The sequence below is a fragment of the Macaca mulatta genome, chromosome 7, assembly GCF_049350105.2.
Source record: "Macaca mulatta isolate MMU2019108-1 chromosome 7, T2T-MMU8v2.0, whole genome shotgun sequence".
NCBI classification, from domain to species: Eukaryota; Metazoa; Chordata; class Mammalia; order Primates; family Cercopithecidae; genus Macaca; species Macaca mulatta.
The window spans coordinates 52,108,627-52,125,591 of NC_133412.1; the positions used below are offsets into that span (position 1 = coordinate 52,108,627).

Genomic DNA, 16,965 nt, shown 5'->3' on the forward strand with positions numbered 1-16,965 from the left:
CGTGAGGAAAGCCCCAGGCTGAGGGAGGTAGGGATGTCATTGAAGCCAGAGCTACCTTTTAGGTACCTAACAAATCACCCACCCTCCCAGAGTGACCCTGTCCGCTGCGCCCCCTGAGTGGGGGTGCCCAGACCATGGCACCAACCTGGGCAGGCCGGGCCTGCCGCGCACACAGTCAGGCCAGAGCTGGCGGCGCCTCACCAGCACGGCCAGGAGCAGCAGCACAAGGATCTGAAAGGAGAGCACAGAAGAGGGCTTGGGGTGCTCAGGCCTCCCCTGAGGATCTGAGTTTGAGGGCTTGGACTCAGGCCCCGGGATATCCCCTACCTGCCCAGTGCACACTCCTGTGGCATCTCGGGGACTGGTCAAGGGGTGACAGACATCTGGGAGGTTGGACTTGCATCCTGGTTTGGGCCCCCAGGCTGGGAGAACTCCCAGATAGCTCCCCCCACCCAGGATCTCCCAGGGCCCCCCTTCACCAGCCCCACCGGGAACACGGGTCCCACTGGCCAGGCTGGCAGTAACTTTTGCAAGCCAGGTTCAACTTGGGTTGGACTCACTGACAGCGAGGCCAGGCAGGCGTGGTACAGGCCGGGTGGTACGCTGGTGTGGCAGGAGGGCACTTCCCTACAGAGCAAAGGAAGGCTGGCTCAGGCCTGCGTCAGGCCCCCCTGGGTGTGCAGATGGGTCTGGGGTTCAAGACTGTTCACACTGAGGCTTTACCCACTACCTCCCTCAACCCTCTGATCCCTCCTACACAAGCCTGCCCAGTCCCACCTTCTCAGGGTCATTCTGGGGCCCTCGTGTTCCTGTGATGTGCCAGCCCCATGCCAAGCTCTGGGGTTATAAGACTAAAGGAGATGGGAAGCTCCCAGGGGCAGCAGAGTGGACCGGCTCAGCCTGATCACTTATTCTTTTTTTTTTTTTTTTTTTTTTTGGAGACAGGGTCTTGCTCTGTCACCGAAGCTGGACTGCAGTGGCGATCTCGGCTCACTGCAGCCTCAGCCTCCTGGGCTCAAACAATCCTCCGTGTGCACCACCACGCATGGCTTTTTTTTTTTTCTGTATTTTTAGTAGAGACAGGGCCTCATCATGTCACCCAGGCTGGTCTTGGATTCCTGAGATCAAGCAATCCTCATGCCTCAGCCTCCCAAAGTGCTGGGATTACAGGTGTCAGCCACTGTGCCTGGCTGAGCACTTATTCTTGCTCACCCAGATGCTTCCTGTCCTTCAAGGCCTCCCCTCTCCAGGAAGCCCCTCTGACTGCTCCTGGTCTCACAGACCTCTTCTCAGAACTGCGGTTGAGCACACTACCTGGGTCAAGCAGTCAAGGGTTTGGCCCGATGATTTGCCCTCTACTCACTGCCATCTGAGGTTGGTCTGTGACTAAAATGATCTCCCCTGGTCCATCTCTTTTCCTGCTTCCCTCTCAACGACAGCCTCCGTGGACAGCAATGCAGGTTGCCCACTGCACAAAGATGCTCAGCCAAGGGAACAAGCAGGCCACCCTGCTCACCAAACCCAGCACCCGCTGAACTGAATGGACCTAAATGGGGATCCCTTTCTCTAATTCCACAGAGGATCTCTATGGCCTGGCAATGGTCCTGCAGTCACCCTGGCTGAGCACAGAGGTAGACCCACAGGGGAGATAGGGGTCACTGAGGACAATGAAACCCTCCACTTCCCCAGCAGAATCATGTGGCAGAGAAAGGGAGTGAGGCAGGAGTCCTGAGCTCAGGGCTGGCCCTGGCCCTGGGAGATCAGGCAGGACTGGGTCCCTGGGGAACGGTAGAGCTACGGGTTTTCCCGGCTTGGGCCTGGGAGAGCCAGAGGGAGGATGGCAGCATGGGTGAGACCAGTGAGGTCTGGTGGGCGAGGGCCTGAGATGGAGCCTGGGCTGCGGCCAGTCCCTGCTTGCCCAGAGGGCTCAGCCTCCCGCCAGCACACTCTCCACTGTATGAAGAGAGGCATCAAGGCCGCATTATCCGGGGGAGCACAGATCCCTGGAACCCTCTGCTGGGTCAGCTCGGTCTGTCCTGCTCACTTTCTCTCAGGAAATCCCAGCGGATGAGCAGTGGGAAAGAAACCAGCCACTTGGTGGGCAGGCAGAGTAAGTCAGCTCTGGACAGCTTCTTGGCCAGGAGACCAGCCTCTTCCCAAAGTAGAAGTGGGGTCCTGAGTAGCTGCCATGCAGGGAGCAGGTTCCCACCATTGGTGCTCCAGTCTCAGGCTCCCCACCTCCAGCTCCAAGGCCTCTCATTCCAGTGTACGGGGCAGCCCTCCCTCTCAGCCTGCATCTCCCCACATGACTAGGTCCTGCTCCACCTGTATATCTGGGCCCAGCAGGGACTTGGAAAACTGTCCCTAGAGTAGTTTGACCATTTTCCTATGGACCTTACCCCAAACCACTCCCACCCCCAGAAACGCCCTCCAGGGCCCTGTCTGGGGGAGCCTCTGGCCCTTTCTGTATCACCTGAGGTCCCCATCTGACCTCTCAGCTCAGTGTGAGGGGCCAGACGGGGATCTCAAGTGGCACAGAAATGAGCAAATGTTTGGCTGGTGGCTTGTGGCCCCATGTTTTGTGCCATGGGACAGACAGGATGGCACAGACATAAAGACCTTGGAGAGGGTGGTGAGCTTGATCCTGGGACAGGCACAGCAGGTGCTGAAGGATGCAGAGGAGGGAGAACTTGGGGCCAAAGGAGGTGGCATCTGACTGGAGTTTAAAAGATGGTTACTGGCCGGGCGCAGTGGCTCACGCCTGTAATCCCAGCACTTTGGGAGACCGAGGCTGGCAGATCTCCCAAGGTCAAGAGTTCGAGACCAGCCTGGCCAACATGGTGAAGCCCCGTCTCCACTAAAAATACAAAAAAATTAGCTGAGCGTGGTGGTGTGCACCTGTAATCCCAGCTACTCGGGAGGATGAGGCAGAAGAATCCCTTGAAATGGGGAGCGGAGGTTGCAGTGAACCAAGATCGCGCCACTGCACTCCAGCCTGGGCAACAAGAGTAAGACTCCATCTCAAAAAATAAATAAATAAAAGATGGTTAACATCTCTTTAGGCAAAGAAGGGGAAAAGGCAGCTCTGGGTGGAGGGAAGTGCATGAGGAAGCAGAAGGGCAGGCAACAGGCAGCGTGGCTGGGGCTGGTCAAGCCCTCCAGTGTGACTGCAGCCCAGAGATGAGGTAAGATGAGGGTACAGCAAGCATGGGAGGTCCCGGGAAGCCACTGAGGATGTTTGAACCATTAAATGTTCTGGATTTTAGGAAATTTCTGTGGCTGACTCCACTGCCATCAGTGTTCATCCACCCCAACTCCAGCCTGAGAGTGCTGGGGCACCGGGCACTCCAGAGCTCTTCAAAGCTCTGAAGCAACATGTCCCCAGGGTGTCTGACTCACAGACAGAGGTGAACCCAAGTTCATCTCCTCGGGATTCCCCTGAGCTCCTAATTTTCTGCTCCCACTTCGGGGGAAGGGGGATGGCAGGCAGCTCAATTGGTTTGGCTAAGTAAGTAGATTCAAACAAATCTCTTTATTCTTACGGGTGCCATGCCCTGCAGTGGGAGAAAGGAGCTGAATCTTCTAGCTGTCACCCACATGAGGGACTGGACTCCCCATCACCCAGTGCCTGACATACACACAACTTTACTCTGAGACCACACTACAGCTACAGGCACCTGGCTCCCGGCCAGTGTCCGGGCCCTGAGGCTCCCAAGGACACAGCTTCAGATTAGAGCCTTCACCTAGGTCACAAACCATCCTCATGGGTTCCTGGGCCTCTCCTCATTCTGGTCCCTCGCAGCCCACACATACACAGTGGGATATGTGGAGCCCACAGGCTCTCAGTCAGTCAGGCAGGATGAGTGGGGCGCACGCCCTTGCTGACTGCAGGCTATTTTCCAGGTGGTCAGAACCCTGAGTCCTCCACACAACAGCTCCTTCCCCGAGGCCTGGGTGGAGCCTCTGTCCCTGCTGGATGACCCAAGCCCAGCCAGGCCGCAGCCCCAGCCCCTGGGGAGGCACGCAAGGATTTTTCCTTCTCAAGTTTCAGGTTTTGATGGAGAACAGATGTGCACACATCTGGCTCGGCAACCCCCAGCCTCACCTTTCTACTTCTCCAAACCCTCAGACAGAGCAGGGAGGTAGGGGATGGGGCCAGGCCTGGGAACAACAGGGAAGAACTGGCTCTGGGTCCTACACAGGCAAGGCATCCTGGCAGGAGGTGGGGAACACAGAAGGGGTCCAGCTCCTCCACCAGGGTGCCCAGACTAAACCCCGGTAGAATGGACCCAGGCAAAGCAGCTGTGGCCGGGTTCTCAGGCCACCCGGGGGCGGGCTGCCTCCCTGCTCCCACCCTCGCCTGGGCTGGCCTGAGCACTCTTGCTGAAGGGAATAGGCTCTCCTCATCCTCTGAGACCATCCAAAGACAACAAAGGTGGCTGTTTGCTCAGTGACTTCTCCCCACGCTTTCTCCCTTTGGTTCTCTGCCTTCACCGAATCCCCCAGCCTGCCCAGAGAACCTGACACTTGGAAACACCACACCTAAATGCTCACCACAGAGACCAATAACCCCTTGAAGGCAGGTCTGCTTGCCTCAACTGCTCCCAGCAGCTTCCCCATCCTGGCTATGGGCCAGAATCACCCAGGGAGCCATCCTTGCGGATCTGAATCTGCAAGGAACACTAAAGGAATCTGTATTTTTAACACATCACACAGGTGCTTTTTAGGTGACCAGCCTTAGGTATCTTAACAGCAGGGTGAGGGGTCTTGTTCTCATGTAGCGGAAGCAGAGACTGAATGAACCCCAGAGAGGCTGTGACTTGCCCAAGGTCTCACAGCAAATGAGTGGCAGAGCCAGACCTAGCAGCCCCTGACCAGGAGCTGCTCCCCGGCCAGTTGCAACCTCTGCCATCAGCCCATTCTGATGGCCGACAGAATGAGGTTGGGGGGTTCCACACTTACCCCTCTGGCTGGAGCTCCTCGCCGCCCTGGGGCTCATCGATGTACCAGCTGCCGTAGGAGTAGTCCTCTGTGGCCCCGGGGGAGGTCTGGTTCCCTGCTGGCTGGGACGACATTCTCCGGCCCTTCTCCTCCTTTGACCCCAGGCGAGAGAAAGAAAAGCCACTACAGATGTGAAAAGAGGCTTAAAAGAGAAAAAAAAAAAAAAAAAAAAAAAAAAGACGGAAAACCCAAACAAAGAAACATTTCTCTTTAATCCTGAAGGTTACTTTCTTACTTTTAGCTCTCTGGGAAAAGCCCGTCTGGGACTGAGGGCCTGAGCAAGCTGGCACAGGAGGAGGACAGGGCCTCTCGTGTCCCCTCCTCCCTTCCCGCCCATCGCACCGGTCCTGCAGAGATAGCTGTCCCCTTGGGGCCCCGGGGCTCCTGCTGGCGCATCTGTCTGTCTGACCAACCACCAGCAGGCGTTTGTTCAAAGGACCATTTTCAAAGAAGGCTTGTCCAGTCCGAGCTGCCTAGAGAGACGCCCCTTCCTTCCCTCTTCCCAAGCCCACCTAGACAGACCCACAGACACACCAGAAGGGAGGCCCAGGGAGGAAGGAGTTGCAGAGATGAAAGGGTAGGCAGGCCACAGCCAGCTCCGCACTGCCTGCCTGGGCCCTCCCAGCTGGGCTCCCTTCCCCTCCCCCAGCCTCAGCCTGCCCCTTTCTGGCCCCTTTGGGCCTCGGTGATGGAAACACACCATAATCCTTGACAAAGCCCCCCTCCTGGGGGAGGAGGCCCCAGCACCATTGGCGGCCTGAGCGCTGCAAGGGTGTGGCCAGGAGCCACCCCCACCCCCGCACCTGACTTCACACACATACCTGCCTTCAGCGCCTGCCCCAGAGCTCCCACGCCCCTGCCCGCCACATCTGCAGTGCCCCACACAGACAGGAGACCAGCATTGCAGCAACAACCGAGGGAGACCAACTGCTGGGGCTGGGCTGGGGCGGAGGCAGGGAAGGGGAATCTGTCCGTTCCTTCTCCTAGGGTTTCCATGAAGGAGGCAACATGTGTCTCACTGGTAAACCCTTTTTGTTCCTACAACTTGATTTCACAAGGAGATAACTCACCCCCACAAGGCGGAAATTAGCTCTTTAAACACAAACCAGACCCACGGGTAGGCAAGAGGAGCCCCGCCTGCCTTCTGCTCCTCCTGGAGTGAGGTTGAGGGTGAGCAAGGCAAGGTCTGGGCCAGGGAGGAGGGCTCCTCCTCATTCTCCCTCCCCAGGAGCAGGACCTGTGCCCCAGCCTGAAGGGAAGGGCGAGAGGCAGAAGAAGGTAGAAAGCAGTTCTCAGGCCACAGTCCCTGATGGAGGTTTAGGCCCCTGAAACTGTGAGGGTCTCTGTCCTTCCAATACCCTACAAGGGTCTTGGGCTTTGACCCTATCAGCTAAGACAGTCATTCAACAGCTTTTTTAAAAAGACATTATTCATTTAGTCTTTTAACTTAAATTTATTGAACACCCAGTATGTGCCAGCACTGTCCTGAGCCCTGAGGCAGGAGACATTACAGTTCACGGGGAACACGGCCAGATAACTAAATCCCCTCCAAAATCTGAGGGGTACAAAGGGAAGCACAGGCTGAGCTGGTCTCTACCATGGGAAACCAAATTTAGCCCAAGAGTATTTGGGAGTAGGGGGAGACTCTGAAGAAAATAACCTTTCCATGGTGATCTGAAGGGCAGGGAAGTCAGCTGAGCAGAGGATGGCAGGCTCAGGATGGGGATGGGGGTGGGGAGAAGTGTGATCCCCACAGAGGAAACAGCAAGGGTGAAGTCTCAGAGTAAACAGGGCTTGAAATCCTGGAGGAGGCTGTCATTCAAATTCCCAAGCCCACAGGAAAGGATTAGGGGCTGAGCACGCTGCTAGCCTGAGTTCCTCCCCATTCTTTCCAAATGGCCCTTCTGGCAGGAGGAGGGTTCTGTTGCTCTCCACCATCCCACAGAGATATCAGCGCCTGCTGACTCAGGGCTGAACCTGAGCTTTATTTGATGTAATGCAGGAACCCACACTGGCCCTTCTGATCCCAGGGATGCGGGAAACTTGCCTTCCAGGCGCGGGTGTGAGCTTCTGGAGGGCGGGACTCTATCCCTGCCTTCCCTCCTCCTGCCTTCCCCTGATGCACAGCGCCTGGCCCTTGGGTAAGAGGGACTTTAGAAATTGAGCTCGGCAAAGCCATTGCTTGTTCTGGCGGTCAGTGTTCATTAGTGGGCCTGTCCTATACAGGCTGCTGCTGTGCCCTGAGGTTCACCAGCTGGGCTTCCCAGAGCCCCCGTGCCCACACCAGAGCCCAGCAAGCCCTTCCCTGCTCAGGGGTCTCAGACTCTTACCTTAGGGAGCAACCAACTCACATCTGATTTTAAATCCACCTCCAACCATGGGAGTCCAGTTCCAGACAGGGAGCCCACTCCCTCTACAAGGCAGCGGTGTCGGGTTAGACATCCTTGCCTATCAGAAACCATGCCCTTTGGCCAGGTGTGGTGGCTTACACTTGTAATCCTAGCACTTTGGGAGGCCGAGGCGGGTGGATCACCTGAGGTCAGGAGTTGGAGACCCAGCCTGGCCAACATGGCGAAACCCCGTCTCAACTAAAAATACAAAAAATTAGCCGGGCGTGCTGGTATGCGCCTGTAATCCCAGCTACTAGGAAGGCTGCGGCAGGAGAATGGCTTGAACCCGGGGTGGGGGGGGTGCGGAGGTTGCAGTGAGCCAAGATCTTGCCATCGCACTCCAGCCTGGACAAAAGAGGGAAACTCCATCTCAAAAAAAAAAAAAAAAAAAAAAAAAGAAAGAAACCATCCTCTTCCTTGGAAGAAGCCTAACTCTGCCTTCCCCAGGCTGGTTTGGCAGTGAGCAAGATGAGTCAAGTCTTGCACCAAATGGAACCTGATGTATGGTAGGGCTTGAGGGACACGACACCAGAGGGGAAGTGAAGTGGGGGAAGAGAAGAGAGACAGACGGGAGTTGGCTGTTTGAGACGAGGTGGTCAGGGAAGGCCTCACTGGGAAGGTGGTATGTCGCTGATACCTGAGGGGAGAGAGGGAGGTACCAGTTGGGCACTGGGGTCATCTGTTTTGCGTTGATCTAAAGGAAAGCCTGACTCTGGGTAACTTATAGGGAAAGGGAGTTTATGTGGCTCACAGTTCTGCAGGCTGTGCAGGAAGCAGCACGGCACCCGCATCGGCTTCTGGGGAGGGCCCCAGGAAACCTACAATCGTGATGGAAGGTGAAGGGGGGTCAGGCAGGACACTTGGCGAGAGAGGGAGCAGGAGAGATGCCAGGCCTTACCAATAGCCAGCTCTCACATGAACTGATAGAGCGAGAACTCCCTCATTACCGCAGGGAGGGCACCAAGCCATTCAGGAGGGATTCTCCACAATGACCCAAACACCACACACCAGACTCCACTTCCAACATTGGGGGTCACTTTCAACGTGAGATTTGGAGGGGACACACATCCAAACCATATCAGGCACTGAGGAAAGGCAATCAGGTTGCCTGAAGGAGCCTCCATCCACCCAGGGGCTGGAGTCAGGCTGGCAGAAAGGGACTCCAGCCGAGCCCAGGCACAGTCCCTTCCCCGCCCCCCACGGAGAACCCAGTGCCAACAATACCACCTCCCTCCTCATGGGGAGACACAGAGGCCACCAAAGGAGGCCCTAAGCAGAGGGGAGGAAATGGTGAGCTTCGTCCTTTTCCCCTGGCGTGGGCCTGGCAGGCAGAGGGCAGCCTTGTGCCCGGTACTTTGGCCAGGGCAGAGCTGGAAGGTCCAGAGGTAAGGGCCAGGTTTCTGCATGGCAGTGGAGAACGCCTGGTTGGGGAGGCCACCTAGCTGGATTTGAACCCTGGGACTGGCTATGTGGCCTTGAGTGAGTCTTTTCCCTTCTATGGATCTCACTGGCCTCTATCAAATCCAGCCTGGAGATTCTCATTGTGAACTCTCCCCTCAAGGCACCCCTCCCTGTACACCAGCAACCAGTTGTAACAAGAAGCTCACAGAGAGTGGTTGTGACTTCCTAGGTGACCCCATTGCTTCCCACCTGCCCCCTCCTGGCCCCCAGCTGCCCTGCCCAGTCTGGTGGGGGCAGAGGGGCAGGCTGGGTTGAAGATCCACGGATAGCGGGTAGCCGTGTGGCTCAAGCTGCAAGGTGAGCCCACTTCTTGAGCCCAAGGTACCTCCTCAGCTTGGGGCTAGAATGGCTTGGAGCTCCCATCTGCAAAATGGGAGGCTTGGCTCTGAGCTATTAGGAAAGATGCTACCTGGGCAGATGGCAGGAGGCAACAAGTGTTAGGAAGAGAAGGATGGTAATGATGTGCCCCTGAAGAATTTCTCCGAAAGTCTGGGCAGCAGAGTCAAGGGCCTGCCCTCTGGAGCTGGCTTTAAAGGGGCACTGATACCCAGGAAGGTCCAGCCCTGCCCTCAGGAGAGGGCAGGCTGGAGAGCAAAAGTGCTCAAAAGACAGAACTGCCAAAGACTGAGGAGCAGGGAGGGAAAGGAGGAGATGGCTTGTGCAGTTTTGCAGGCTCCCTGGAGGAGGGGGCCTGGAGCAGGGAACTGAAGCCATGGAAGATCTGGAATGATAGCAAGGATGAATTTACACGTGTCTCAGGAGTGCCAAGAAGGGAAGTCTGAGAGACAAGGAGAGAGCAGCATAGGGGTCAGGGCAGGGCTGCCTTGCTGTGGCCAGCATGAGCCCACGTGGCACTCAGATGAGGCTGATGCCAGTATCCAAGGAGCAGCTCAAGCCAGCAGGACTCCCAGCTGGGCACAGATTGGCGGGTGGCTAAGCCCTGCTCAATATGGGAGGAGGTCCCAAAAAGCTTCTGGACTCTGAGCCAATGAAGGCCATCTGCCATTTGGGCTTGGCACAGAGCTGCTACGCCCCTCGGGTTGGAGCTGGCCCATGAAGGCCTTGGGACAGGGCTTCCTTCCTCTCATGTTTTTGTTCAAGTTGATTAAACCTGAGGAATTTTTGCATCCAGGAACAGAGGCCCACGTGCATGCCTTCGGCAGCCTGTGATTATCAAATCCTCAAAGGGCAAAGTGCTAAGCTTAGAAGAAGCTAACAGCAGGCCAGAAGGAATGGGGAAGGCCAGCAGCATCCCCAGAACCTCAGAAACATCCCCTCAAGGACTCCCAGATCTCCCAGAGCACCTCCAGAATCTCAGCAACATTCCTGAGTTTCAGTAATGCCATAAGAACCCCTCCAACCTCAGTATTGCCCCGAAGGACCCCCAGACCTTCAGTAACACATGAGAACCACTACAACACCTCAGGACACTCAAACTCCGGCAAATCAACCACAGATTGGAACAAGATGTTCAAAAGCCTGTGAGCATTTGCAGAAAGCCTGGAGACTCCTGTTGCTCTCCACCCTCCCATCTCTGAGTCCTACAGCAAACCCAATAGTTCTACGACACTCAAACCTCAGGAACACCCCCAACTCCCACAGCACAGAAGAGAATGCCCAAGAGAGGAGCTTCAGTCCAGGAGTTGGGGGATGGCCCCTGTGCCTACCTGTGCAGCCCAGTCACCTTGAGAGTCCATGAATAAACAGCCAAGAAAGTCAACCTCATGCGGGCCCGTGAGCTCGGGGTGTGCCCTCAGTGGCGCAGCACACTCACACATACACATCCAACAGCCCCTCGCACACACACGTGCTTAATTCTGACACCAGACCAAGTCTGACTCTACCCAGTGGGCTGGAAGGCAGTGTCGTTGGCTGCCGTGCTCACGGCGGGAAGAGTATGGATGTGGCTGTCTACCTCCTGTCTCTCTACCTCCTTCCTCCCCTGCCATGTGGGAGGGTCAGAAGCACCAGCTGATGTTCCCTTCCTGCAGTTTTCATGCCCCCCTCACCAACAGCATCATCATAACATAAAGGATTTAGACCAGGCTCTCGTATGACAATGGACACTGGTGAGGAGGAGGAGGGTAGCCGGCTGTTCCAGGGGAGCAGCATGTTCTTTCCCTCCCAGAGAGCTAGGCTAGTACTGCCCTGGAGGAGGGAAGGCAGATTTCAGCTCAGGACAAAGGTAGCCTTCGTACTCTAACAGAGTAGTGAGGGCCCCATCATGGGAGGCAATCAAGAAGAGGCTGTTAACATCAATATGCAACAGAGGGTTTCCTGCCTTCAGAGGACTAGACACAAGGCCATGAAGATTCCCCAGCTATAAGAGCCCCACATTCCCCGTTCCCAGCACGTTCCTCCCTGGAGTGTTGTCACTATGGTGTGTCCTTGAGATGTAGGCTTTGTGCTGCCCTCCTTCTTCACTGAGGACGTTGACTGCTGGGCAGATCCCCTGACTTCTCTCTCCTTGTTCTGCTGCTGACCACAGGACAGGGCTCTCCACCAACCTCTTGCTCACAGGCAGTCAGATCCAACTCAGACAGGACTCTGCAAATGTCTCACGGCCTTTTGGAGCTCCTGCTAGCCCCCCAGTGTCCCCTGAGGGCAGCCCTCCCCAGGTCTCCGACCTTATTCATCAGAATTGCTCCAGCCCATCACTCTGCTCACTTCCTGCTCCAAGGCCCTGATTCCTGCTCCCTCCCCACTCCTCACCCCATGTGCCTTCTCCCTGTTCCCTGACCTGTTCCAATCCCATCTGGCCTCCCAGGCTTGGCTCCAGCCTACCTCCAACCAGGCGCTCTCCTGACCTCTCCCTTCCTTGTCTCTTTCCTTTCCTTTATTGATCACTCCTGGAAACTTGTCCCTCCAGGCAAGCAGGATGCTCCCAACACAGGGCCTCCTTCTCTGAGCCCGGCTCCAGCTAGGCTGGGATCCTAGAGGGATGGCTGGTTGTGCGGTCTCGGCGGTTGGCCCTGAGCAGTGGCCCCAGCACCTGCTTTAAAAGGTGCTTGATCTGCTCCTCCCGGAAGACAGCTCCCCGCTTCCCCAGTCTGGCTGTGCCCCTCCTCCTGCCCTCACAGACCTCCTGCCCCTGATTCCAGGATCAGAGGAGCCCACCCCACCCCCCTCTCCAGCTCAGGCACAGAGCAGGGGCTGGGGCCCCACACAACACACAGGGCAGCTTGTCTCCAGTGGTAGAGCCTCTCCACACCCCCAAACCATTTGCTCGAAACTTGATCTCCTTGGCCCTCAGGCTTCTCAGTGGAGAAGCCTGCACAGGGCTTTGATGGCTGAGTTTCCCCAGATGTGGCCTTAGAGAAGCTGAGGAACCCCCTACTTACACCCATTTGTCCCCATCTATCACTCCCAGGGGGCCACTGCCTGATGAATTGCTGGAGGGGAACCACCAGCTCAGCTTTTAATAACCGGATCCGCATCCTGCTGCCTAGCTGGGCTGAGGGCCCTGACCATGCTAAGGGGAGTCGGGGCTTCAGGGATGGAATTCCAGATATGATCTATTCCTGGGGGAAGTGAAAAAGGCCCCCTCGGAGCTCTCTCTTCTATTTCTCACTCCTCACAGACAGGCTGGCGTTCTGGAGTCCTGCTCTTTGCCCCAAGTACATGCCTGCACCCTCCAAGGCTGCAGGACAGTCGACTGCATCGCCCCTCACCTGAGCACAGGCTCACCCTGCCCTCCTTCCCCTTCCTAGAGGGGGCATCCTGCAGGGATGCAGACAAGACTGGGGAAGGAAATGGCGCTCAGTGGGTGCTCCAACTAGGTGCTGTGGCAAGCAGGGCGGGGAGGGAGTAGATAAAGGCCGGGCCAAGAAGCAGGGCCCTAAATTCTCAGGAGAAGGGCCCTGGAGAGGCGGTCTCTTCTTCCTTGAAGGAGAAAGGGAGTGCCACCTATAAAAATGTGGGACCACAGGCTTTTGTATGTAAGATTGGCTTCCAATGATAGTGAAAGACCCTGGAAGAGAGGACTAATAAGGGCGGTGATGCCAGAGCCAGGCCTGCCCAGTGGGAGGCAGGGAGAGGGAGAGAGAGCAGCTCAAGCCGAGACAGGGAAGCAGCCAGCCAGCTTGGATCTGATCACCATCTTGTCCATGGAGAAAAGGATTTTTAGTTCCAAAGGGTTAAACCCACATAAAGAGAAAATTAACCTTTGGCACACTTTTAGGAATCCATTCCCAAGGAATGTCTGTGTGCATGTATATGGAGACAAAATTCCCAAAGCCGTTTGTAATGGCAAAAATAATTGGCAACAACCCCAATATCCATCCCTAAATGCTGATAAATTGACACACTGAAGTACTATTTTGCTGTTAAAAAGAATGAGGTAATTCTCTGTGGACTGACGTGGCAGAACCTCCAAGACATATCGCCAAGTAACAGTAACCAAGAAAGCAAGTTGCTGAACAATACATAAATCGTGATCTCATTTTATGCTTCTTTAACTAGGTAGACATATGTGTATGTATGTGTGTATACATAAAAAGTGAATCTGGCAGACACACAGCAAACTGTTCACAGTGGTCACACTTGGGGGAGGGATGAATTTTGGAGAATGAAGGAGGATTTTTCACTTGTTTGAAATGTATATTTTAAAACTCATATTGCATGTGTAATTCTTTTTAAATAAGCCTGCTATGAGTAAGGATCTGTGAAGGCATCACTGAGCTGTGTGAAATTGATTCCGTCCCCAGCGCAGTACTGCACATTTCCCAGTCTCCCTTGAAGCTAGATGTAGCCCTTAGACTAAGTATTGGCCAGTGACTTGGAAAAAGAGTGTTGAGCGTAATTCCCAGGTTGTGTTCTTAAAAAGAGAGGTGTTTTCTTTACCCCTCCTCCTTCTAGCTGGCTGAAAAACAGTTGTGATAGCTGGATCTCAGGCAGCCATCTTGGACTACGAGATAGAAGTCATGAGTTAAGTAGAATAGAGCAGTAAGTTAGCGGCAAAGACAGAGCCTTAGCTAAGGCCAGGTTATAAGGCTGAAGGAGACTCCTGCTGTACCCCAGACTCCATCACATCCAAAAAAAACTTAAGCCCAGAGAGGCCACATGATGTGACAGGGTCAGTGACTGACCTAGGGAAATCTTTGCCAGAGATTCCCCACCACCACTACCACACACACACACACACACACACACACACACACACACATACACACACCCCCCACACCCCTACCTCACTGCTTTTACCCCAAGAACATCCCTTCCTAGAGCTTGGACTCTGTTTCATTGTATGGTTGGGAGACTCCTGGGACTGAGGGAAGGCCCCCAGTGTTGATTAAGCCAAATGGCAGGATTGAGACACACCTCTCAATGCTTTGTCTGATAACACAGCAGAACCCCTGCCCACTGCTGGGTCTGTCTGTCAATATCTGCTCCTGGCTTCTTTATTTCTCTCTTTCTTTCTTTTTCTTTTTCTTTTTTTCTTTTTCTTTTTTTTTTTTTTTTTTTTTTTTTTTTTTTTGAGACGGAGTTTCGCTCTTATTGCCCGGGCTGAAGTGCAATGGTGCTATCGCGGCCCACTGCAACCTCTGCCTCCCAGGTTCAAGCGATTCTCCTGCTTCAGCCTACTGAGTAGCTGGGATTACAGGCATGCACCACCGTGCCCAGTTAAATTTTTTTGTATTTTTAGTAGATACGAGGTTTCTCCATGTTGGTCAGGCTAGTCTCGAACTCCTGACCTCAGGTGATCTGCCCACCTCGGCCTCCCAAAGTGCTGGGATTACAGGCATGAGCCACAGTGCTCGGCCCCTTTCTCTTTTTTTATCTGTTTGTCCTCCTGTCTGCCTTTCTGCCCCTGTCCATCAGTCTCTGCCTGTCCCTCATATGCCACTCTGTTTCATCCTCTCTGTGTCTGACTCAGTCTCCCTCCTTTCCTTCTGTCTCTCCTCCTTCTTTCTCTGTCTAACTCTGTGTTTCTCTCTATCACGCTCTCTGTTGTTTCCTTTTGGTTTCTCTCTCCTGCTCCTTGTTTTGCTCCCCACTCCCCAGTCTGGCTGTGAGGTTTGCATCTCTCCTCTTAAAGGTTTTAGGCAGTACCTTTTCTAAGCTAGCCCAGGCCATGCCTAAATCTCTGATCTTGGGCCTTGTCTTGTGCTGACTCCATGCTGCCCCTGCCATCTCCTGCCCTCTTTCCCACCTTACCTGCCCTGTCTGTCCCCAGTGCTGCAGGACGAGTGGTGCTGGTCTCAGGATCCGCAGTCTACAGGGCCCTGGGCTTGGACACCGTCTCAGGGGTTTGTGCCTTCAGAGCCTGGTGCAGCAGCCAAGCAACTGGGCACATGAAGGCAAAGGTCAGTGCTGCTGAGCAGTAAGGCTACCCTCTCCCTCCTGCCAGACCAGGAACTTTAGCCCCTCCAAGGCAAGGCTGGTAGAGGGGGGCTGTCAGGGCAAGCCCAGGGATCACTGATGCTGCCCTAGCTCCCCTCCTCCAGCTCCTCCTCAGCTGGAGGTCAGAGCAAAAGGACTTGAGGGATGGCACAAGACTCTCCTGACAGTGCTTGGTGCTGGAGCCCGGAGCAGGAGGCCAAGAGAGGAAAGGTGTGTTATCCGATGGCACTGGCGTGACAGAAAGGATCACAGTTACTACTCATGACAGAAAGCTTCAAAGTAGCCAGGCCCCTCGGTGGAAGGAAGAGACTAGGCTTCTAATTTTGTCTTTACTACTTATTGGCTGAGTGACCACAAATGCAGCCTGTTGGAACTCAGAAAATAACACCCCAAAATGAAAGCCTCCGAAGCAAAAGTGACCGAGCTGTCTCCTGCCCTCCTGTCTCTCAGACCTGTTCTCCCCCAAGGACAGATGTAGAAATGAGAATCCCTCCTCCTGCAGGCGGGTCATAGAAATCAAAACCCCTTTTCCCCAAGGCCAGCCATAAAGCCTACAGACTCTAACTTTCCCCAATTTCTGTGTAAAAACGGGCCTCAAAGAAGTTCTCAGGCCTAGGTGGGACACGGTGGCTCACACTTGTAATCCCAGCACTTTGGGAGGCCGAGATGGGTGTATCATTTGAGGTCAGGAGTTCGAGACCAGCATGGCTGACATGATGAAACCCCGTCTCTATTAAAAACACAAAAATTAGCCAGGCGGTAGTGGTGCACACCTGTAATCCCAGCTACTTGGGAGGTTCAGGCAGGAGAATGCTTGAGCCTGGAAGGTGGAGGTTACAGTGAGCCAAGACTGCTCCACTGCACGCCAGTCTGGGCGAGAGTGAGACCCTGTCTCAAAAAAAAAAAAAAAAAGAAAAGAAATGCAGAAAGTCTCAGGCCTACCTTGTTTGATCGCAGGCCAGACCTCCACTCCAGAGTCCTTCCCATGCCCACACCCGGAAGGAAGAAATGCATGCTCAGAGAGGCCAGGAGAAATCCAGACAGACAGGCCTTGCTGGGTGTCCCCACTCGGTCTATTACATTACATCATTGTCATTTTTGACCAATCATATCGCTACACAGCTGTCCATATGTCCTTGAAACTCAGCATAAAAATGGACAATTTTCCCTGTACCTCTGGGTCCTCATTCGGAAAGCTCCTGTGTACGCCTCTCCTCCTATTCACCTGCCTCTTGTTGGTGATTTCCAGCCAACCTTCAGAGGGCGATGGGGAAGGTTTCCCCCGGCCCCTGCAGCCCCTCCGTGCTCGGGGCTCCAGTTTTCCCATCTGTGCGATGGAGGGGGACTGGCTGCCATCCTTCCCTTTGCTGGTCTGAGCCTGTGATCCTGTCACCCTGTGGGCCTCTGGCACTGTGGACTTGAAGGGAGTGGAAGGTGGGCCTGGGGTGACGTTCCCCTGCAGGGGAAGAGAGGCTGCTGCGGGGGACTGGGTGCTGAAGGTCCAGGATGGAGCAGTGATGATCGCATGATCGCATTGGACCAGGAATCAGGAGACCCAAGTTCTGTCCCTTCACTACCCACCTGCTCTCTCTGCACCTCGGATTCTGTGCCTATGGAAGGGGATGAGTCTCAGCCCCAGGTCCTTGGCTCCAGAGAACTCACGGACTCCCTGCTTGCCAGGATTCAGCTCTGCCTGGAGGAAGGAAGTAAAGTGTGGGTGGGGAGGGAGTTGGAGGTGGGTCGTTGAAGATAGGGGTCTCAGAGCCCTCAG

At 55.0% G+C, this 16,965-nt stretch overlaps 1 protein-coding gene across 13 annotated transcripts in view; it reads right to left on the reverse strand.

Annotated features, from left to right (window-relative positions):
* Positions 1-15,308, reverse strand: part of STRA6 (signaling receptor and transporter of retinol STRA6) — a 33,146-nt gene extending 17,838 nt beyond the window's left edge. For 2 of the 13 annotated variants that reach the window (XM_028851129.2, XM_077939851.1), the window contains exons 1-4: positions 5,237-5,353; positions 4,963-5,093; positions 561-627; positions 146-231 (exon numbers count right to left, since the gene is read on the reverse strand). In XM_028851129.2, the coding sequence (XP_028706962.1) occupies positions 146-231; positions 561-627; positions 4,963-5,093; positions 5,237-5,338 (386 nt within the window). In that variant the 5' untranslated portion in view covers positions 5,339-5,353. Of the gene's footprint in view, positions 1-145; positions 232-560; positions 628-4,962; positions 5,094-5,236; positions 5,679-5,822; positions 5,879-10,519; positions 10,580-11,636; positions 11,841-12,193; positions 12,290-15,008 lie in introns of those variants that run through there. The other 11 variants (XM_015142694.3, XM_077939857.1, XM_077939855.1 and 8 more) reach the window with 11 other exon arrangements.
* Positions 15,309-16,965: the final 1,657 nt, after the last annotated feature.